A 25,066-nucleotide genomic window follows, 5' to 3' on the forward strand; every position below is an offset into this window, starting at 1 on the left:
GGATAGAGAGGAGGGAAAAGGGGAGGAGGGGTGGCATTACTGGTTAGGGATACTATTACAGCTGCAGAAAGGGTGGGTAATGTAGCAGGATCCTCTTTTGAGTCAGTATGGGTGGAAGTCAGGAACAGGAAGGGAGCAGTTACTCTACTGGGGGTATTCTATAGGCCCCCTGGTAGCAGCAGAGATATTGAGGAGCAGATTGGGAGGCAGAATTTGGAAAGGTGCAAAAATAACAAGGTTGTAATCATGGGTGACTTTAACTTCCCTAATATTGATTGGCACCCGATTAGTTCCAAGGGTTTAGATGGGGCAGAGTTTGTTAAATGTGTCCAGGATGGATTCCTGTCACAGTATGTTGACAGGCCGACTAGGGGGAATGCCATACTAGATCTAGTATTAGGTAACGAACCGGGTCAGGTCACAGATCTGTCAGTGGGTGAGCATCTGGGGGACAGGGATCACCACTCCCTGACCTTTGGCATTATCATGGAAAAGGATAGAATCAGAGAGGACAGGAAAATTTTTAATTGGGGAAGGGCAAATTATGAGGCTATAAGGCTAGAACTTGCGGGTGTGAATTGGGATGATGTTTTTGCAGGGAAATGTACTATGGACATGTTGTCGATGTTTAAGGATCTCTTGCAGGATGTTAGGGATAAATTTGTCCAGATGAGGAAGATGAAGAATGGTAGGGTGAAGGAACCATGGGTGACAAGTGAAGTGGAAAATCTAGTCAGGTGGAAGAAGGCAGCATACACGAGGTTTAGGAAGCAAGGATCAGATGGGTCTATGGAGGAATATAGGGTAGCAAGAAAGAAGCTTAAGAAGGGGCTGAGAAGAGCAAGAAGGGGGCATGAGAAGGCCTTGGCGAGTAGGGTAAAGGAAAACCCCAAGGCATTCTTCAATTATGTGAAGAACAAAAGGATTACAGGAGTGAAGGTAGGACAGATTAGAGATAAAAGTGGGAAGATGTGCCTGGAGGTTGTGGAAGTGAGCGAGGTCCTCAATGAATACTTCTCTTTGGAATTCACCACTGAGAGGGAACTTGACGACAGTGAGGACAATATGAGTGAGGTTGATGTTCTAAAGCAAGTTAATATTAAGGGAGAGGAGGTGTTGGAGTTGTTAAAAAGACATTAGGACGGATAAGTCCCCGGGGCCTGATGGAATATTCCAAAGGCTGCTCCACGAGGCAAGGGAAGAGATTGCTGAACCTCTGGCTAGGATCTTTATGTCCTCGTTGTCCACGGGAATGGTACTGGAGGATTGGAGGGAGGTGAATGTTGTCCCCTTGTTCAAAAAAGGTATAGGGATAGTCCAGATAATTATAGACCAGTGAGCCTTGGTGAGTCTGTGGTGGGAAAGCTGTCTTACAGATAGGATCTATGGGCATTTAGAGAATCATGGTCTGATCAGGGACAGTCAGCATGGCTTTGTGAAGGGCAGATCATGCCTAACAAGCCTGACAGAGTCCTTTGAGGAGGTGACCAGGCATATAGATGAGGGTAGTGCAGTGAATGTGACCTACATGGATTTTAGTAAGTCATTTGACAAGGTTCCACACTGTAGGCTTATTCAGAAAGTCAGAAGGCATGGGATCCAGGGAAGTTTGGCTAGGTGGATTCAGAATTGGCTTGCCTGCAGAAGGCAGAGGGTCGTGGTGGAGGGAGTACATTCAGTTTGGAGTGTTGTGATTAGTGGTGTCCCAAAAGGATCTGTTCTGGGACCTCTACTTTTTGTGATTTATATTAACAACCTGGATGTTGGGGTAGAAGGGTGGGTTGGCAAGTTTGCAGACGACACAAAGGTTGGTGGTGTTGTATATAGTGTAGAGGAATGTCAAAGATTGCAGAGAGACATTGATAGGATGCAGGAGTGGGCTGAGAAGTGGCAGATGGAGTTCAACCCAGAGAAGAGTGAGGTGGTACACTTTGGAAGGACAAACTCCTAGGCAGAGTACAAAGTAAATGGCAGGATACTTGGTAGTGTGGAGGAGCAGAGGGATCTGGGGGTACACGTCCACAGATCCCTGAAAGTTGCCTCACAGATAGATAGGGTAGTTAAGAAAGCTTATGGGGTGTTAGTTTTCATAAGTCAAGGGATAGAGTTTAAGAGTCGCGATGTAATGATGCAGCTCTATAAAACTCTGGTTAAGCTACACTTGAAGTACTGTGTCCAGTTCTGGTCGCCTCATGGAAGGATATGGAAGCATTGGAAAGGGTACAGAGGAGATTTACCAGGATGCTGCCTGGTTTTGAGAGTATGCATTATGATCAGAGTTTAAGGGAGCTGGGGCTTTACTATCTGGAGAGGAGGCGGATGAGAGGAGACATGTTAGAGGTATACAAGATATTAAGAGGAATAGATAGAGTGGATAGCCAGCACCTCTTCCCCAGGGCACCACTGCTCAATACAAGAGGACATGGCTTTAAGGTAAGGGGAGGGAAGTTCAAGGGGAATATTAGAGGAAGGGTTTTCACTCAGAGAGTGGTTGGTGTGTGGAATGCACTGCCTGAGTCAGTGGTGGAGGCAGATACACTAGTTTAAGAGACTACTAGACAGGTATATGGAGGAATTTATGGGGGGTTATATGGGAGGCAGAGTTTGAAGGTTGGCACAACATTGTGGGCCGAAGGGCCTGTAATGTGCTGTACTGTTCTATGTTCTAAAGCATACACAGATTAAATGAAATTAAGTGTGGAGAAATATGAATTTTCAAAGGAAAAATAAAGTACAGCTTGAGGACCCCTTATCTAAAATGCTTGGGGCCAGAAGTGTTTTGGATTTTTCAGATTTTGATATAAATAATCATACCATCATTTCTAACTCTGAATTTATGTGCTACCAGTGAACAGTCTTTGTCTTACACTTGTTCATCAAACATATGTAAACAGTAAAAATTACTACACACCATTAATATAATGAAAATATAAAGCATGCAGGGTAACAATGGGAGCACAGCAGCAGTAGGAGAATACCTGAATTAACTATTGAACAACAACAAACAGCAATGAGCTTTCAGTCACCACCTACAATGTTATGTTTTGATTATACTGTATTTTACTTTTTTTTTACGGTTTTATGTTTGGTATAAAAACAATCAGCATCATACACTTGCTCTGGTGCTAGATTTTTATCAGCAATGCTTTAAAAATTTAATGCCATTATGTAAGGTATAAAAACCAATCAGCATTGAAGATTGCTCTGGTGCTAGATTTTTATCAGCGACACTTTAAAAATTTATGCCATTATATAAGGTATAAAAACCAATCAGCATTGTAGACTTGTACTGATGCTAGATTTTTGTGATAAGCAGATGCCTTAAAAAAATAATGCCATGTCTTTTCTAAAATTCCTGCAAACAGCCTGCTGAATATTCACAATTACTTTCAATTTGCAGTTCATCGTGATAGATCTTTGCTTGCTTCATGATCAGCTTATTGTTACGCAGCATATGTTCTCTCCGATGCTGACAATACATGATTGAGATGGTTTTCTCAAATTATGCAGAATTTTCTGTTTTGTTACAGTTTATAATGAACAGAAGTTCATGACATATGTGAGTTCACTCCTCAGAACTGTCTGTGGTGTGCTGAGACCTGCACGTTGCCTGGGAACTTCCCCAGCATCTTGTGGAATTTTCCATTTGTGATGTCAAGTCAGCACACATAAAAATTTCAGAGGTTTTTGGAAATAGAATTTCAGATAAGGAGTAGTAAAATATTTTGAAGTGGATGGAGACTTTTCAATATTGATACTAATATCAAAAAGTCCTTGTGCAGGAATTTTAGCCTTTTAATGTAGTTGAGCTTACAGACTGTGAGTTGAAGTAGTGTTTGTAATTTAACTTGCATATCCAAGGAAGAACTTAGATAGTTCATTGTAGCTTGACTGGAATCAATTTCTCAAATCAGACTACTGTACTAAGTGGAGAAATTGATTGGACCATATCCATATTTTCTAGAGTTTACAAGGATGATATTTTGCAATCATGCATATCCTAAAATGATAGATATTTCCCCTAGATAAGATGACTTAAACTAGGATCACCAGCTCAAAATACATAGTCAAGAATTTAAGATTAAAATTAAATGAGAAGCTGCTTCATTTTTCATAACAAGACCAACACATTCTTGGATACTGAATAATTTAAGGGACATGGAGCCAAAATACCTTGACACAGCTAGTAAGTGCTCCTGTCATAAAAACACCCATGACCCCAAGTCTGATTCTAGTTTTGAGTGTCATCTCCATGAAGTTTATACATTCTCTTTATGTGTGAGTTTCTCCCAGGTGTTCACATTTCTTCACTTATTGTAAAAATAAGGTTAATTGATTACTATAAATGCAGGTGAATAGTAGGAGAATCAGGGAGCAACACACATTTGAGTGTGAATATGCTACAAGGAAATAGTAAAGGAAAGGAGAGCCAGTAGAGACAACATTGGATAAATACCTTCCTTTTATATCACAATAACAAAGCAGAATATTGCCCAGGATTTAAATGATTAGCAATTTCTGCTTTTACAACCAAATAACCTATTACTGCTTTCTTTTTACTTGCACAACTAGTTACTCTTCATGAACGAGCATTGAAAGTATCAGATATTTCACAAGTATTGTACTGCAGCTGAGTGCTTGCATCCATCTTCCCGAAACAAATCCATCCCATAAACAAAACTAAATCTCTAACTAGACTAACTCCCCCACCAACTCTATACATCCCAGCTTATGTTAGCAATTACCAGAAGATTTTAAAATCAAAGTTGAAGTTGAGTTTTATTGATATTTGCATAAGTACAGTGTAATGAAAAACTTAATTGCAGCAGCATCACAAACAGATAGTGTTACATCCTGGGTCTTTAAAGGCATACACTTTAACCAGCAGTTAAAACGTTTCTAAACCTTTTAATTATTGATTTGATGGTTTGCTTCTTAACGATTGCAATTACAGCAGCTCCCAATGATCAAGATGACTGAAATATATTTTAATTTGTTTCTCTCATTTTAATCATTTAGTTCATCAATCTGCAGCAGACTACAATTAAACAAGTAGCCAGTGAACAGTTGGTGAGGAGCAAAAAGGGATAATGTGCCTCATCATCAAGGTAAAGTGCCTTACCTTGATGAATTGAATAACTGTGAAGGAGATCATTTCCCTGATTTCACTAGGCATTGTCAGTGACTGAACTGTATTTCGGGCAGTTTACTTAAACAAAATGAAGGGTAATCTGAAAAGTGTAGAGAAGCACACTTGCCTGGAAGAAGTCTGCAATTGTGGGAACATGACTAGCACATGTGCATTTTCGATGATCATCCACATCTTCACCCACCTAAGGAAAATAAATTTAAAAGGTGAAAGCTGCACCAAAGCAGCGGATAAACAACTACACAATTTCCTTTGCAGCAGTTTATAGGGAATTAATCTCTCTGGCCACTCTCACATCAATCAATTGTCCACATTGACCATAAAGGAGAAAGGTAAATTAGCCTTTAGGTGATTGGTGAAATTAATTGTTAAGATTGGAAATTAATTTAGGAGACTGGTGAAAGAAGAAGAATGATGGAATGAGGTCTGGTGAGTCTTTCAGAGGATGTTGAGAGAGGGGCAGCAAGCAGTCATAGCCTCAGTTACCAAGGGGCCAGCTCTGAGGTAGGTACAGAAATGTTTAAGGGCTGGTTTGGAAATGTCCCACAAACTCAAGTCATCCCTGTAACAAATAATTTCCCTCAAAACTACTGCTGTCACATCCTGTTAGGGAAAATAAAGGCACATAATTAATAGAGTAAAAATTTGAAATAATGTTTTGGTATTTTGCCAATGGCTCTGCATCCAATTCCCCACATAAGAGCACACTTAGAACACAGAACATTACAGCACATGGACAGTTCCTGCCTATGTCTATGAATGAGGAAGCCCAAAATCTGCAGCACTCCTGTTTGTCAGTGTTTCTTTCTTTACGTCCCAACAGTGGAATCCACTGTGCCAACATTACAGTGAAACATCTTCATGAACAACCAGGGATCGGACCTGGCATATTTTATTCGCAGGCAACCAAATCAAGCTCTCGTATTCATATATCTTTTGTTTTAATGTTAATGCTTTACGACCAACTTTTCAGTTACTTAAGTCTTTTAAAAAGCTGTGCAAAGTTTTTAACAGTAACTTTCCATCTTTTTGTGCGTAGGCCCCGTCTATCCACTGTCCATACAGCAAATTGTTCCCTTTCACATGCTCATGATCTCCTCTTTGATTCTTTTGCAACTTAATACCACTCCAAGGCAATTTACAGTAATTTACCAGTGCAGCCTTGGGGTGTGGGATAAAAGCTACACAGCATCAGGGTTCACCATCTGCAAAGCCTAAACTCAAAAGGAGATTTTAAGCCCTACCCAATATAGGTATCTATGGGTACCTTCATTATAGAGAGGTTATATTGTGTTAACCCACTCTTCGAAGTTTACCTTCCATCCCTGTCTAGTCTCTGCAATAAGGTTCAGCTGCCAATATCCACTATTTGAGTGCTGGGCTCCATCTCTCTACCAAGGAGAAGACGCTTCCGGCGAATTAAGTTGTTTAAATATAGTTTTGTTTCTTTTTAATAATTCACATTTAAATTTAGACAAATAGTTCTTAACACACATTTAAAACATTGGAGATTTCCGATTTACAAAATATTTAGAAACTACAAAGGAAGGTGCTATTCTTATGAACTAAAAGTATGTACAAAGCATTGCAGATGAATGAGTCATCCGTCGCAGAAACTGAAGTTTAAAGAATAAATTTTAGACATTCTTTCTGGTGCCATGTCTTTCTGTTATTCCTCACAATCTTTCTAACACTGATTTGCTACCAGTTGACATCATCTGCATTGTGATATTTTTCAGATACCTTTGCCGGGATAAAGTAATGCACATAGGTGATCTTAAAACTTCTAGTGATAGAGATCACAGACATCCAAAATTAATGTTGTGGAGGCTATCCCTCTGAATACATAAATATCCCAACTATTGATTGTTCAACTCTACCTGTGACCATATCTGATGTACAAAGTGACAAAATCAATCTGGTCTGCAAGCTTCCTTGAAGTCAGTCACACGTAGTGTTGTCCAGTTTGATGCAGGCCAATTAACATAAGGCTATTCTCTTAAACCTGAGCCTACAAGAACTAATTGTTTGGTTGTTTACTGAGCAAGGAATATTGGTTGAAATAGGTGTTCCCAACCTGGGGTCCATGGTCCTCAAGGTTGGGAATCCCAGGGTTAGAAGTTCAACTTTGTTATGAACAACTCTGCCCCTTTGGAAAGGTTTTTCTGTTGTTTTAAAAAGCTGAGGTTAGCATTAATCTTTTTGGGCCCTGGGAAGTGAATATCCATCAATCAGGAAGAACATGTAACCTCTGCATATAGAAGATCAGAGGTCAGGATTAAATCCTGGAGTTGGCATGCAGTAGTACTTACTGATAAGTGCGGTACCACCCCTAAACAAGCTGCAGTGGGCAGCACCGCCTTTCAGCCAGGTGATTGTACAAGGCAGATCTGAAGTCTTTTTGTAGGTCATCATTAACAGCAGGCTATGCATCACTGATGATGCTAAGAACTTGCTAGTAATTATATTTTTAGAGCACATAGGTCATAAGCAATAATTATTATCTTAAAATTTGCTTGACCTAACATAACTAAGTGTTAATTTTTTTTCTGGAAATATATGAAATGGACTTGATTTCCTTCAGTTTACAGTCAAATGCTCCAAATAGATCAGTCTGCATATTCACGCTGGTTCACCCAGCCCCAGCTTTGGGATTGCCAACACAAGCGTAACAGTCCCTGCGGCTTTCAGTTTCAGCAAGAACACTTGCAGGGTTGTCTGTACTCAACATTATCTGGGACACTCATTTTTGGTGATTTGAACCCTTTAAAAACAGTGCAACTGACATGAAAAATTGCTTACCCAGTTTATCAGGACATATTTGGGCAGACCAGAACCAGAGTCCTTGATGCTACAGAATCCATACATCACACTTTGATTGTCAAACTTTGTGGCGATTTCCTGCAGACCACCCGCTGAACAATGAGAAGGAAAAACTTGTCAGAGTTTAAGAGCACATAATGAATGCTGTTTATAATTGAAACCTTAGCCTTTCCACAGAGCTGGATCCCACTTTGAAATAATACAGCCAGCAAGTTAGTCATTACACATCTGTGGAATGAACCAGTCACTCCCCAACCTCCCTGTTTAATTCATGGGCTCACAGAGTTAAAGAAACACCAGGAACTGTTGGCATAGCTCAACTCTCAGCTAAATAAAACTCAGTGGTAAATGGGACATTTACCACATGAAAGGCAGAAGGTCACTGGGATCGGAGGCTCCACATCACTGTTTGCACAGGCTTACCCGGCTTCACTTCAGTGAACTAGATTTCATAGTCTTAATGTGCTTATCCTTGATTTCTTTAATGTCTAAAAATATATTAATGGTGGGCCTAGCCTCTACTGTTCTCCTGGGTGGTGAATTAAAAGATTTACCACCCTCTGGCTGAAGACATTTCTTTTCACCTTAGTCCTGAATGGAAGCCCACTTATTTTGACACTATGAGCCATGGATTCAAACATCAAATCTAGAGGAAACCATCCATAGATTAAGTTGTCTTCTGTTCATTTTTAAAAGCTTCTCAATCCTCTAGCTTCCCAGTGATTCTTGCTATATTCTATGCCATCTCATTTGCTTATATGCTATCTTTGACGTCCCTCGTCAGCCACAATTGCTTCATTCTCCCATTAAAATACTACTTCTTTGGTATGAACCAATTCTGCTTCTTCTGAATTACTCTGAAACAACTCCAGCTATTGCTGCACTATAGTTATCCCTGCTGGTGCCCCCTTCTAATCAACTATGAATTTATTTAAATCTTACATCCATCCCACAACATGAGGAGTAAATATCTTTGAGTTATGACTCTGTCGCAATGTACAGACATGTGGAATTTAAAGATCTAATTGCTTGTAGAAAGAAGCTGTCCCGTAGCCTGTTGGTCCTGGCCTTAATGCTGTGGCACCATTTGCCAGACAGAAGCAGCTGAAACAGTTTGTGGTCAGGGTGACTGGTGTCCCTGATGATCTTCCAGGCCTTCTTTCTGCACCTGCTGCTGTAAATGACCTCATTGGAGGGAAATTCCCACCCACAGATGCATTGTCTGTACCACTCTCTGCTGTGCTCTGCAATCAACATTGGTGCAGCTCCTGTATCGGGCAGTGATACAGCCAGTCAGGATGCTCTCCGTGGTGCCCTTGTAGAAGGTCTTGAGGATTTGGGAGTTCATACCAACTTTGGCCAGCTTGTTACTAATGCCTCTGTAGTTACCTTTACTCCAATGAAACACTGATGCATCAAATTTTAGCTTCTCCCTCTCAAACTGTAGGGAGAATTCTATCATATTATGATCATTGCCTCCTACGTTCCTTTATCTTACACTCCCTAATCAAATCTGATCAACGCTCAATCCAGAAATGTCGTTTCTCTGGAGGGCTCGACCAAAAGGTGCTCCAAAATGCTATTAGTACCCCACATCGTGACTACTGTTCAAAGGCACGTATATTACTCCAGTCAGGGTCTTTCTTACCCATGCTTCTTAACTTCTTAACTCTATCCACAAGGATTCCACACCTTCTGAGCCTGTGTCATTTTTTCTAAGGATTTCATTTCCTTTTTTTAAATTGACAAAGCCATCCCACCCCCTTAACCCACCAGCCTGTCCTTTCACTATAACGTGCATCCTTGGATATTAAGCTCCAGCTCTGAACTTCATTCAGTGATGCCTCTGTGATTGCCCACCACATCATACCAGCCAATTTCTAACTGCACTACAAGATCAATTATCTTACTTTGTATACTGCGTATATTCAAGTATAACACTTGAATATTATTCATCCTTCTTTTGAATTTTGTCTCCATATTGTCTTAAGTTAAATTCTTACCTCTTTCTAAACTTGTTCTTATTCATTATTCTAGAAACTTCCGTAACCTCTCCTACACTTTCCTTCCCTTTTACTTTTTACTTTTCCAACCTGTTGAACCCACTCCCCTACTATTTACTTTTAAAGCCCTGTCCACAACCCTAGTTGGATGATTTGCCAGGACATTGGTCCCAGCACGCTTCAGGTGGAACCCACCCGATCAAAGCAGCTTCCTCCTTCTCCAACACTGGTGCTAATGTCCGACAAATTCAAACCCACTCCTCCCACACCAAACTTTGACCAAACAGTGAACTTAGTTCACTGAGCTTAGCAACACTTTGCCAATTTGCTCTTTACTTGGGCAACAATCTAGAGATTTTACCTTTTTCATTCTGCAGTTTAGTTTAGTCACTAGTTGCCTAAATTCTGTCAGCAGAACCCCATTTCTTGTTTTTCCTCTGCCATTGGCACCCATGTGAATCACCAGAACTGGATCCTTCTCCTCCCTGTATAAATTCCTCTGCAAGTCACATGAGATATCACAGACCCAGTCTCCAGACAGACAACACAGCCTTCAAGACTCTGCAACTTTGCAAAAGAGAATTGTGTCTATTCTCCTGACTATACTATCCTCAATTAGAACTACATTCTCTATTTTGGATTAACTCTAGGCAGTGGATTTTGCAGTATTTCTCCTCCCAATTTCAATTCAGAGATAGGATTAGTAATGCCACTGCTATACTGAAGATGGGTTTTTCTTTTCTCAAACTTCTTAAAGCCTCTAATAAACTAGTGTTTTGAAATTAACATGAAAAATATGATCTTATTCCCAAGTTCTTTTTCCATGTATGGAACATGGCCGTTGGTGACGTAACTAACATAAACAGTATTTTCTGGCCTCTAGAGGCAGTTTGTATTCTACGAACATCACTTCCCGTACGCAAGCTGTTTTTGTATCATTCCTTGTATGGGTTAATTTGGATTCAATTTGAAGCGCCCGGTGACAGTCATCTATCTCCATCCTCTCTTAATTTGACCTTGAAACAGCAAAATATGCGAGTCTTAAGTTTTGTTAATATTGGTAAACATATAGTAGATATATTTTGAAGGAAGTAAAGTGGATTCCGATTAATTGGATTAGTAGTTAATCAGGCCAAACACTTACTTGAGACAACTTTTAACAAAAATAATTCAAGAAAATAGCTAAGATTCCCTTCATTTATTTGGGGCATTATACCACTTAATTTTGGCTGGAAACTTTTGCCTGTACTTGTGTGGCCGTTGGACACAATACACTGTGTTTAGAGTGAACAGTTTTTAAATAGCATCAGTTGTGTGTGCTTGTGTTCAAAAAGCAGTGATTTTTGTTGTCGATAGTTGGCGAGAAATAAGCAGGAAGACAATTCAAAACTACTTCAAGAATTCAGGCTTGGGGATGCCAGAAACGGTTAGGAGGGAAAATGAAACAATTTCACTACTTGGGAACTACAAAGAATTTGAAGATATTGACAATCGTCTTGAATGTTACAATGAAAATGGAGATTTGGAGGTTGGAATCGTCGGAGGCATTGCATGGAGGCAGTCCACTATCTCCACCAGATGTCTGCACTGATTTTGTTCAATCACAGTCAAATAAAGGAACGTAGCAGCAATTCCTCTGTCAATAATTATTAGGAACCAATAGACAGCTTTAAAGTACTATAGTAGTATTGATAAGTGTTCTAATTTATTCTGCGTTTTATTTAAATACATAATTTGTTACAAACAGGAGAAAATTCTGCAGCTGCTGGAAATCTGAGCAACACACACAAAATGCTGGAGGAACTCAGCAGGCCAGGCAGCATGTAGGAAAAGAGCACAGTCGACGTTACACAATTTGTTACTCATTAAACAGTAGTTTCTCTTTTTTGTACCTTTTTAATTATGTTCCTGAAACATGGCTAATTGGGGTATTCATAACTGAGCCAAAATGTACTGGTCCTGATGTGTCCTAATTAACCGGAATTGACTGTATTATGTTTATTGTTAATTGTGCCAAGACTTTGCTCTTATTTATACAGCACAGTTATGGAGTGTTGTGTTTATGTATTACCGTGGTTAACATCAACTGTGAGAATAATCAACAGTATTCGTATAGTCAGGCATGGGGCAATTCAATATTCAATTTAATACGCACTTTACTTAACTTTCTGCAGTTTCACAAGTAAGATCTCACTAGAAATCCGGAAGAAAGTTTCCAGTTCAAGTGATATTTGAGAAGGTGCTTTACTCACTGCATAACTTTGAACATAGGCATTGCCAGGGCAGTAGACAGTATATTACCCGTTCCTTATTGCCCTTGAGAAAGCTATATTCTGAGCCATAACAATTCTCTAGTGAAGGTAACTGTTTGATGCTGTTGAACATCCAATGATAGTGAAAGATGGAAGATATATTTCCAAATCAAGGTGATACATTACTTAGAGTCATAGAACACTACAGCACAGAAACAGGCCCTTCTAGTCTGAGCCAAGCTATTAATCTTCCTAGTCCCATCAACCCTTACCCAGACCACAACCTTCCATACCCCCCCTCCCACATATCTATCCAGATTTCTCTTAAATATTAAAATCAAACCTGCATCTACCACTTCCACTGGCAGCTCATTCCACACTCGACCACTCTCTGAGTGAAGATCCCCCTCATGTTCCCTTTAAACATTTCACATTTTACTCTTCAACCTTGATCTCTAGTCGTAGTCTCACCCAACCTCAGTGGAGAAAGCCTCCTTGCATTTACCCTATCTATACCCCTCACAATTTTGTAACCTCTATCAAATCTCCTCTCAAATTTCTATGTTCTAGGGAATAGAGTCTTAACCTATTTAACCTCTCCCTATAACACAAAACCTCAAGTCCCAGCAACATCCTTGTAAATTTCTCTGCACTCTTTCAAACTTATTTAAATCTTCCCTGTAGGCAGGGGATCAAAACTGCACACAATACCCCAAATTAAGCCTCACCAATGTCTTTTACAATTTTAACATAACATCCCAACTCCTGTACTCAATACTTTGATTAATGAAGGCCAATGTGACAAAAGCTTTCTTTATGACCCTACGTACCAGTGATGCCACTTCCACGGAATTATGGATCTTTATTCCCAGATCCCTCTGTTCTACTGTACTCCTCAGTGCCCTACTACTCACCGTGCAAGTTCTACCCTGGTTTGTCTGCCCAAAGTGCCACCTCATGCCATTTACCATCCGCCATTTTCAGATCTTTTTTCCAGCTTGTCCAGATCCTATTGCAAGCTTTGACAGTCCTCTTCACTGTGCACTGTACCCTCAAATTTGGTGTCATCTGCAAATTTGCCAAACTAGTTTTCCGCATTATTATCCAGATCATTGATATAGATGATAAACAACAACAGACCCAGCACTGATCCCTGCAGCACACCACCAGTCACAGGCCTCCACTCAGAGAAGCAACCATCTACTACCACTCTCTGGCTTCTTCTGAAAAGCCAATGTCAAATTCAATTTACTACCTCTTCTTGAATGCCAAGCAACTGAACCTTCATGACCAACCTCCCAAGCAGGACCTTGTCAAAGGCCTTGATAAAGTCCATGTAGACAATATCCACTACTTGCCTTTAACAACTTTCCTGGTAACTTCCTCAAGAGACCCCATAAGTTCGATTAGACAAGACCTACCATGCACAAAGCCACGTCCACTGTGCCTAATCAGCAGAACCACATTAGCTATCCTCCAATCCTCCAGCATCTCACCCATAGCTAAGAACATTTCAATTATCTCTACTAGGGCCATTCAATTTCTGCACTTGCTTCCCACAGGGTCTGAGGGAACACCTCATCAGGCCTTGGGGATTTATCCACCCTAATTTGCCTCAAGACAGTATGCACCTCCTCGTTAGCAATCTGTAGAGGGTCCATGACCTCACAGCTGCTTTGCCTCAATTCTATTGACTGTGTCTATTTAAGATTTCCCCCCATCTCTTTTGGCTCCATGCATAGGTGACCACTTTGATCTTCCAGGAGGACCAATTAAGCCCCTTGCCATCTTTTTCCTCTTAATTTATCTGTAGAAGCCCTTAGAATTCTCCTTCGCCTTGTCTGCTAGAGCAACCTCATGTCTTATATTTTAACATTCCTGATTCCCTTCTCAAATGTTCTTTTACATTTCTTATACTCTGCAAGTACCTTAATTGCTCCTTCATGTCTATACGTGCTATCCACTTCCATTTTTTTCCTTAAAAGCCTCAATATCTTTTGAAAACTAAAGTTTCCTAAACCTGTTATCTATGCCTTTTATTCTAAAAGGAACATACAAATCTGTGCTCTCAAAAATTCACTGTTGAAGGCCTCCCATTTATCAGGTACACCTTTGCCAGAAAACAACCTGGCCTAATCCACTCTTGTCAGATCCTTTCTGATAACATCAAAATGGGCCTTTCTCCAATTTAGTATCTCACCTGAGGACTAGATCTATCCTTCTCCAAAATTATCTTGAAACTAATGGCATTATGATCACTCAACGTACAGTGTTCCTCTATACAAACTTCTGTCACCTGCCCTGTCTCATTCCCTAATAGGAACTCTATTATTACACTCGCTCTAGTTGGGACTACTATATACAGGGAAATTTCCAGAGCAATTTTGACAAACTATATCCCATCGACCCTTTTTCAGAATGGGAAACCCCAGCAAAATATGGAAAATTAAAATCACCTATCATGACCTTTTTTGTGCAGCAGTCTTACAATCTCCCTACAAATTTGCTCCTCTAAATCCTGTGGTCTGTTGGGTGGTCTATAATATAATCCCATTAACGTGGTCATCCCTTTCTTATTTCTCAGTTCTATCCATACAGCCTCAGTAGTGAGGGTCTCCTGTGCATCCTGCCTGAGCACTGCCATTACATTTTCCCTGACTAGTAATGCCAACCCCCTCCCTCTACCATGTCTAAAACAATAGATGTCATAATTCCAAGTACTGATCCATTCCCTAGGCTCATCCACCTTTTCTATAATACTTCTTGCATTGACATATACACAACTCAGAATATTAGTCCCACCATGCTCAACCTTTTGATTCCTGACTTTCTATGTAGGCTTTCTCCGCAACCACTCCACTATCTGCACTGGCACCTTGACTCCCATCCCTCTGCAAGTCTAGTTTAAACCCCAATGTCTCCATAACCCTAGAAAACAGTCTGCAAGCATATTAGTCTCCCTCCAGTTCAGGTACAAACTATCCATTCTGTACAGGTCTTACCTTCCCTGGAATAAAGTCCAACTATCCAAAATTCTTAAGTCCTCCCTCCTGCACCATCTCCTTTGCCACATATTAAACTGTATGGTTTTACTATTTCTGGCCTCACTGACACATGACACAGGTAGCAATCCTGAGATCACAACTCTTAAGGCCTTGTCCATTAACTTAGCACCTAACTCCCCAAACTCACTTTACAGGACTTCGTCACCCTTCCTACCCATGTCATTGGTACCGACGTGGACCATGACTTCTAGTTGCTCACCCTTGAATTAAGAATGCTGTGGACTCAATCCCTAATGTCCGTGACTCGGGCACCTGTGGGCAACATACTATCTGGAAATCATATTCTCATCCACAGAACATCCTTTTTGTTCCCCTATCACTACAGTTTGGCTCTTGTTACCCCTTCCCTTTGAGTCACAGAGCCAGACTCAGTGCCAGAGACTGGACCACCATGACTTTCCTTTGCTCAGTCTTTCCTCTCTCCCCCACCCAACAGTATCAAAGTGATATACCTGTCGATGAATGGAACAGCCACAGGGGTACTCTGCAATGGATGTCTATCTGCTTTCTCTCTCCTGACAATCAACTAGTTACTAGCGACCCACACCCTGGGTGTAAGTACCTCCTTGCATGTCCTTTCAATTAACCCCTCAGCCTCCTGAATGATCTGGAGTTCATCCAGTTCCTTAACACGTTTTCTAACACCATCCACTTCTTGCAGCTGTAGTCTTTCATAGACACTGTAGATCTCCCTACCTTCCCAGACCCTACAGGAGGAGCATTCCATTATCCTGCCTGGCATCCCCACTGCTCTAACTGTGCAAGAAAGAGGGAAAGAAAAATTAAATGACAAAAAATAAATCTACTTACAGATTTCCCTTGTCCTCACTGAAGCCTCCCGGAGCTAAAGCTTGAAATCCCCACTCTTACACTGGCCCACTCACATAATGGCCACTCCCACAATGGCCATTCCACTTAAACCTAACTTACTTTTTACTGGCCCTTGCCAAGTGCCTAATTGTACATAACCAAACCCCTCCTCGGGAACTGTGGAATGCAGAATGCCCCAACTACTCCGCTCACTTCTTTTGAATGCATTCTCAAGCAATGCAATCCAAGTGACCTGACCTGCCCCTGCTCACTTTACTTGAACTCTCTCTCTCTCTCCCGCTACACAATCCAATTTCTTCTAGGGGACTGTGGCTCACAGAATGTCAAAAACACTTGGAGAACAATATTTGCATGCTGCCTTTGTGCTTCTTGGTGATAAAGGCTGCAGGATTTGGAGTTACCAGAGTAGCAATGGTATGTAATTGCGGCACACTTAGAAGGTTGTCTACAATTCAGCCACATTCCAATGGTGGAAGGAATGAATGATCAATGGGATTGGGGCAAGCTAATGCAAGGACTTCATTCTAGTTGCAACTGCACTTATCCAGAGAAGTAGGAAATAATCAACCCTTAATTTATGCCTTCTTGTTTGATTTAAAAAAAAACTTTAGGATGCTGAAACTGAGTCAACGGTACAAGATAGCCGTGCTCTGATCTGCCTGGCGCAGTTAACTTTCTGCTTAATTCTGACTCCCAATGCTTTGATGGTACAGTTTGTGACGGTATTCCTATCGAACGTCAGTAACAATTGGTTTATAATCTCACTTATTGGTAATGTACATCGTCTAGGGAAGAATGTCACTTGCCATTGATCAGCAAGTTTGCCAGTGCTGGCTTGGACCTGCAAAACAATGTCAATGATCTTCTCCCCGTGCTTAAACAAAATGTCTTCCTGATTTCTGTTACTACGCTAATTGTGCCAGCAGCAAACAGTCCAAATAAAGTTCTCTTTCAATGGAACTTCACTTGCTCAGCTAGCTTGAGATCAAAGAGCTCAGTATTTCAGACAGATAATTTATTCTTGCTAAATGCACCTCCGGGCAACAATACCAGAAATATTAGATCATACATTCAGCAATACAGACTCAGGCATCCACACAGCAAAATGAGTTTGCAATTCAGTTTCAACTGACTAAGGACCACAGACAAATACTGAAAACATTTTAAAACAATGTGTTGAAGGCTATTTACATTTCAACCGGTCACATAAAATAGCCTGTGGAGTGCTAATTGAAGTATAGATCAAAGAGTGTTACTTTAAAGGCTTCCAAGAAACACAGCAGTTTAGCGCCCGTCTTAAAAGAACAACCATTGCCTTCTAAAATTACATTAATCTAACAGAATAAATCCTCTCTGTTGCACAAAATTGTTTTCTCGCCACGCTACTGAGATTGAGGTTGTGTCGACAGCATTAGGAGGCTGGTAGGAAAGAGAGGGACTGTGCTCAAAATACAAACTGAAGTCAGTGTGAGATGCTGTTTGACAGCTTGGACTTTCATGGCAGATGGTGTACATCAGACTAGATTACATTCCTGTAGAAATCAGTTCAGAGTCACATAAATCACCGAGCCTGAAAGAAACTCTCAAAATGTTACTTTATTAATGTTAGTTGTGTGCCTGGACAGCATTTTCTTTTTAATAGTAGCTTGCAATTAAACGGCAGTACATTTCCAGGTGATTCAAAGAACAGAATTTGGCACAATTCGTTGCCATGCTGCCAAAGGGTGTATTTGAAAGTTTATTACATTTTTGAGGGGGAAACTTTGAAGCAGCCGACTATAAAAGATGAAGTTGAAGTGTTTAGGAAAGGAATTGCAGATGACCAAAGTCAAACTTGCTAATGATGAAGCAGGATGGGGGATCAGATTCTCATACGTAGGCCTGGAAGAGCTTTCAGAGATGTAGAGGGCAAGGCCATGGTGCACTTTGAAGAAGTGGATAAGAGGTTTCGTCTAGAATCTACAAAGAGGAAGGGTGCAGGAGAAATGCAGAGTAAAGTATTTAAGTGGACAATGGTGGATTTCAAAGGGTTGGGAAATTGATTCAGGAAGGCAACAAGAATAACAAAAACCTTTTGGCCCACCAGGAATTTATTCACTCACTGCAGGAACAATCTGGTTATTCCCATTCTTCATATCTTTCTCAAAGCCATGCAATTTTCTGCCCTCAAGCACATAACCAATTTCTTTCCAAAAGCGATAGCTGAATTTATTTTCTTAATACAGTTTTGCACTGTATTCCAAATCATGTTCACTCACCATGCAAAAAAAGCTTTCTCTCTGTCACTGCTGTTTCTTTTGATAGGGTTTTGGGTTTCAACCTTGTCCTAATAGAAGCAGTCTCTCTTTATTTACTCTGTCTGGATGCTTGATGACTTTGATTACTTGTATCAAGATACTTGCGCACCTTCCTCTGCTCCAAGAACAAGTTTGAATGCATAATGGCAGTCTCTGACCTTGAGGAATATTTCAGCAAATCTTTTCTGCACCCTCTCCAAGGCTTACAGATCTTTACCTTATAACCGGACTTAGTAATCAGCTTGTTTCTTGGAGACTGCCCAATGTAATTCCTTGGATTAATGCACGATACCCTTTACAAAATTCCTGATCCCACCAACGTTTTTTGTAAAAATTGCATTCTTGTTTTGGCCATCATTTTCAATAATTTATAAAGCAAATTATTCAGGGTGCATTTTTCAAGAGGGAACGAGACATGGCTAGTGCATCTTTGTGACAAAAGAGATCAAGTGTGAGATGAAACAAACATTAAGGGCAATATTACCAATATCTGGATGAGAATACATGAAAGCTTAAATAAAGGGCAATCAAAGGAAGAATGAAAAATGACAACAACAAAAAGAGGTTCTAAAAACATCTTATATCCAGTTCTTTCCATCTAACTGCACAAAGTAAGATGCTACTGAATTCATAATTTTAAAAAAAGGATGCAGAGAGCTGCAAAAATGGATGGATGGAGCAAAACTTAATAGAAAGGTGGTACTGAAAATCTTTGCCAAAGCCAGATGGAATGCATGCTAGATTGCTCAGTGAACCAAGAGTGCAAACCTGCACATTATTCTCCAGTATTTGGACACAGGGATGATGATAAGGATCTGCTGCTATTGCACTGAACTGCTGCTGTGAAGTTAACAAATTTCACAACACATGCTGGCGATAATAAACCTGATACTGATTCTGAAAACTACAAATGTTCCAACTTTGTAGAATCAAGAAAGTAATATAAACACCTTAGCTACTGGCCCATCATTAACTTCAGTGATGGAGCAGGAATAAGAAATGATATAGAACTAAATTAATTGTCCTCCAAGAGGGCCACAACTTTGTCGTGGTGCAGGCTTACGTGCCTCAGTGACCCAATGGCTGGAGTCAGGGCTTTACACTTTAGCTCTTGGTAGGGTCACTCATGCAAAACAGATCAAAGGATATAGGACAGACTAACAGTGGTCTACTGGTCCTCCAGGTTTGGGGGTTCAGCTCAGTCCTAACAATCCTGACAGGTAAAACAAAATTGTTACAGGAAGAGCAATGAAGAATCCTTTTGCATCCAAGTTTGATGGTATTCCTGAGTCTCTAGCCGGACTTGCATGACTGACAGTACTGAAAACAGAGCTACTGACACGATGAAGGAAGCCATGAACACAGCCAGAGATGGAGGACCTTCATTGTTGTCCTAAACACCAGTGGCACAATGGGCAGCAAGTAAATGAACAGTCATTTGGACATGCATTGACCAATGCAAGCAAAACACTGCTATTTTGCTAAAAGCTTTGATTCACCACCTTGATTGAATTTTATTGATGAAGTAACAAAGGAATGAATCCGGAAATGTGGGCTTTAAAAAATGTTGCTTGGTAAGGTTAGATGGCAAATTTTTGAGTAAAATTTAAGCCCATGGAACAACAGGGGCAGAGGCAATGTCAATAGTAAGGTTGCTCAAGAGAGGGAAACAGGGAGGAGAGGTGAGCAGCTAATTATTGACAGCAGCATAGGGGCATTCGCCAGGTATCAGTATCATAGCCAATGACTAATATTTGGGCATAGATACATGAAACAAAAAATCAAAATCTGCAGATGATGTAAAACTTGGAAACACATTTAAAGTCGGTTGGCATTCTGGGAAAAAAGGCAGAAAACGTAAAATGAAAGCTAAAGAGAATTGCGAAATGTTACCTCTTAATCTCATGTCAAGGGTATTTAATGGACCTTTGTGCACTCTTAATTGTTCAAGTCCAGGGCTGCATCAGCAGGCCAGCAAGCCAGGCGTGCTAATGGAGAGGGTAAAACAATCAATAAACGGTGGCACTGCTGCATTAGTTCCGAGATACAAGATGGCTTAAGTGGAGCAGGTATGACTGTGTGAATAATGATTATGTATCATTATCAGGTTTATTTCAGAATGAAAAGTAACATCGTGCAACTGCAAGTAAAAATACACACTTGGAAAAAGGGCAGATTCATTTCACTGAAAGTGGAAACAAAATCTGGTGAAGTGGAAAGAATGATTTTGGGACCTTGTAGATACAAAACTACCTGGGGTAAATATAGGACAACACCTCAGTAGATGAGAAAAGAGTAGGAATAGAAAGGATTAAATGATGTGTGAAGTGAAGATCAGGCAAAATACTGTAAAAGCCAAGGGGATTCAGAGATTAAAAAAAGGACACAAGACCATAAATGGACAGGATTGTAGAGCAAAGAAGAGAACAGAGGCCAGGCATGGGCATTATGACAGTACTAATGGATTCAATTTCACAGCAGTAGGACTGAGGAATGACAGGCTTCGGTTACATGGATAGATTAGAGAAGATGGGCACTTTCATGTTGAGAAGCATTTTTTAAGGAGTGCAAATTAACAACTCTAAAGATAGAGAACAAAGAGAAGTTGTCTCCATTGGTAGGTGAGTCCAGAATCAGAGGATGCAGTTTAATGTTAACCAGAAAGAGAACCAAGTGAGATGGGGAAGGGAGACATCTTTTCACGCTGTTTGCAGTTATGAACTGTATTCACTGTGTCAACAGAATTCCAGCTTCCCAGGGGAAACTGAATATAGAGGTATTATTGGGTGATGAGGGAAAAAGGTTAGGGAACAGGAATACAAGATGCTGGAAACCCAAAAGAACATACACAAAATGCGGGAAGAACACAGCAGGTCATGGAAACATACAAACAGCTGGCATTTGGGGCTGAGATCTTCCTTCAGGAAATGGGAGTGTTTGGATTTTCTTACCAAGGGCTTGATACGTCAAATACCCTCCTTCTGTTTTGCAATAATTCTATTGCAATCAAGTTAGCCTTACTATACTTGCCTCAGATAGAAGACACCAATTAATTTGTTGTTTTGTAAAGCAATTAATCTTAATTTTATAATTACATGATAAATCCAGCCTTTGAAATGCTATGTTTAATGACATTTACAGGCAATAAACTGTATTCAGTGTAACAATAAATTTGTCTTGTTGCAGATACAAAGTGATTAGCTTGAAAAATTGGAACTAAGTGAAAAGGTAAAAGGTAATGAAGCCATCTTAGGCATGTCTGAGTCTTGCATCCAAGTTGCAAATCTACCATTCTTAGGCAGCAGAAAGGCAGTCAGGTGTAATTGATGATTTAAAAGCAGACATCTACTCCCTTCCAAAAAAAGGGACAATTCAACGCCATTATGGAAAACAACAATTATTGGCAGAATAAAAGGCACAAGAATGAGACCCAAGTTAACAAAGAACAGAAGATTGGCACATCTACTTAAAATCTAAGGCATTCACAATAAAGAATAATTAAATGGAAAATATGACATCTTTCAAGTTGGATGGCACCATACTTGCCCAGTTCCATTCCTATTTTATGAAAAGCAGCTGCCATGAAACATTAGTAACACACAATCAAAATGCTGGATGAACTCAGTAGGACCAGGCACTCCCTTTGCAACAGAGTCCTACGAAGTGTCTCGGCCCAAAACCTCGACTGTTTATTCATTTCCATGGAAGCTACCTGGCCTGCTGAGTCCTTCTAGCATTTTGTGTGTGTGTTGCTTTGGGTTTCCAGCATCTGCAGACTTGCTCATGTTTAGAAATTTTCTTCTTTCAAATGCCCATCCCTTTCCATGGCAAATGTCTGAACCTGCACCCATCTGTTCACATTCCCTATATCATATTTGGCCTAAAATGTATTCCAGACCTTGTACTGAAGCCAAAAGCGTGATCTACACTTTTCTCCTCTGTAAGATTACCTCATCTTTGGCTGTTTGTAGCTGAAATTTTAACTTATGGATCTGTACCTTTAGAGCTCTTGATTCTGATGCCCAAACACTTATTCATTCCAAGCTCTGTTCACTCTGAAACCTTTCTATTATAAACCACACTGGATCCTGGCAAAACAGTGCAATAGTTAAATATTCATTCTTGTTTATAAAATTGATTCCTGATTTTGCCCTCCCTGGGTCTACAATTTCCACTAGCTCTGTAATCTCAAGAAATCTACATCCCTTCAGTTCTTGTCTCTCCAGCATCCCCATATTTACTCAGTCATCATTGCTATATACCAATCTCTGAAATTTCCACTCCAGGCTTCGAATGCTGTAATTTATCCTTATGTCAAAACATCAATATTTCTGATTGAAATGCTGCCACGATTTGCCCTGGAACATTTATAAGTGCTATATAAATGAACATTAAATGCAAAAGAATAAAAAATATTTGATTTACTTATTATTGAAAATACAAATGTCCTCCTGAATTAACTCCGAGTCTGTGGACTATCACTGTGAAAGTAATTCAGAACGAAGTCATTAAGATGTAAAGTGGCTAGACTGGTACATCACAGCCTGGTATGAAAACACCAATGCCTTTGGGTGGAAAAGTCCTACAAAAAGTAGTGGAAATGGCCCAACGTATCACAGGTAGAGCACATCTACACAGAGCACTGTGGCAGGAAAGCAGTGTCCATCACCAAGGACCCCCACCACCGAGATCATGCTTTTTTTGTCACTGCTGCCATCAGGAAGTGGTACAGGATGCTGGCGACCCACACCACAGGGTTTGGAATAGTTATTACGCCTCAACCATCAGGCTCTTGAACTAGAAGAAATAACTTAATTCGCCCCATTACTGAACTGTTCCCACAACCTATGGACTCAGCTTTGATAACATGATCTCAATGTTTATTATTTATTTATTTATTATTTCTTCTTTTGTATTTGCGCAGGTTATTGTCTTTTGCACATTGGCTGCTTCTGTCCTGTTGGATGCAGTCTTTCATTGATTCTATTGTTTCTTGGATTTACTGAGTATGCCCACAAGAAAACAAATCTCAGTATTATATAAGGTAACATACATGTACTTTGATACAGTAATAAATTTACTTTGAATTTTGAACTGAGCTAATATCACATCTGTTTGTAATTATTTTTCCCCTCTGTTTATGCCCTGTATTTTGCTTTTTTCTTTTTTGAAGAAACAATGAATACCCTTATTTTCATCAAACATAAACCTCTTCTACATTTCTCATGCTAACTTACCTCTCCACATTCTAACCTTTGGAACTCTCACTTCTTCACTGCAATTGATTGACACTCATTTCAGTACTATCAAATTTCCTCGCTATTCTCTTTTGAAAGAATGGACAGTTCGAGTACTTTACTGAGCTTCACTGCTTTCAAGTTTGCAAAAGTGGCCACAAACTTTATGACCTCACCTCTCAGGGCATTCAAGGGACTTGTCCAAGGCTAAAAATATTTTCCTGGTATAAAGAATGCTGAATCTGTTAAAGACTAGAAAATACACCTCAGGCAATGTAACATTCAGTGTAGAAGAATTAATTGATTTTCTTTTTTTAAAAAGCAGATTATTTATAACTATGAAACTGCTGACATCAAATTGTGGAAGTACAGTAAAGAAACTACACTGTTAGCATTATTTTCCCATGTGAGAGGTACTCTTCATCACATATGCTCACCTAATCTACCTTTTTCCATATTCCTACTTTATTTAACCATCTACGTGTTGAGTTCATCTGTGGACAAAATGACATATAACAAAACACTGATGCATTAAAAAGGATGTTAGAAGATTATGGACTCTTAAAATTACCTATCTGCCAATGCATCACGCATCTCAGCAATGCAACAGCTTGAAATTAAAGGTGTAGATTATTTCAAGACTGTCATTATCTACATCTTCTGCAGATCAATAGCAGGAATTCATGGAGTGCAAGTGCTTGAAGCCTTCTGTAGATTAGGCAGGCACACAGTTCTTTACAAGAGTGTTATTAATTGCTTTACTGCAGACTATACTGCAATTTTAACTTACAAATGATGGCAAGTCTGGATCAAATCCAGTTGGAATAGTCTAATGTTAACAAGAGGCATAAATCTAGCCTACATTAGTCACATACCTCCTGAATCCGCTAATTTCAGGTTGTCAGTGTTATCTTCATAAGTGTACAGGGCCCTGTGAAGAAAAAGAATTCAGACCACTTAATCAGCTTTGCCATCTCAATACATGGAGCCCATTCAAATCAAAGAATAATTATAAAATTTGGTGCAATAAGTTACTGACAAATCAACACCATGTGCTCTTTACAAATGTTCTTCTAACACTTTGTTCCAAATTCTCTGATCTGTTGTTTTTCAAAGATAAAGGCAGAGGAAATAGATTAAGAACAAAATGTTTTGATTGAAGCCAAGGCTTTCAAACCAGTGAAAGTTCAATCTGATGTGCAACTGTTTCATATTGATGCTCAAATAAACTCAAATATCCGAAAGCTTTGAACATGAACTGGAACATGAGAAAATCTACAGATGCTGGAAATTCAAGCAACACACACAAAATGCTGATGGAACACAGCAGGCCAGGCAGCATCTATAGGGAGAAGTACTGTCGACGTTTCAGGCCGAGACTCTTCGTCAGGACTAACTGAAAGAAGAGA

General features: G+C 40.0%; 1 protein-coding gene across 5 annotated transcripts in view; it reads right to left on the reverse strand.

The window, feature by feature from the left end:
• LOC132405358 (drebrin-like) overlaps window positions 1-25,066 on the reverse strand; it is a 190,145-nt gene that overhangs the window by 46,990 nt on the left and 118,089 nt on the right. For all 5 annotated transcript variants that reach the window (XM_059990104.1, XM_059990103.1, XM_059990107.1 and 2 more), the window contains 3 exons: window positions 24,533-24,588; window positions 7,952-8,064; window positions 5,259-5,333 (listed from right to left, as the gene is read on the reverse strand). In XM_059990104.1, coding sequence (XP_059846087.1) covers window positions 5,259-5,333; window positions 7,952-8,064; window positions 24,533-24,588 — 244 coding nt within the window. The remainder of the gene's footprint in view (window positions 1-5,258; window positions 5,334-7,951; window positions 8,065-24,532; window positions 24,589-25,066) is intronic.

This window comes from Hypanus sabinus, chromosome 15, assembly GCF_030144855.1.
Source record: "Hypanus sabinus isolate sHypSab1 chromosome 15, sHypSab1.hap1, whole genome shotgun sequence".
In the NCBI taxonomy this organism is placed as follows: domain Eukaryota; kingdom Metazoa; phylum Chordata; class Chondrichthyes; order Myliobatiformes; family Dasyatidae; genus Hypanus; species Hypanus sabinus.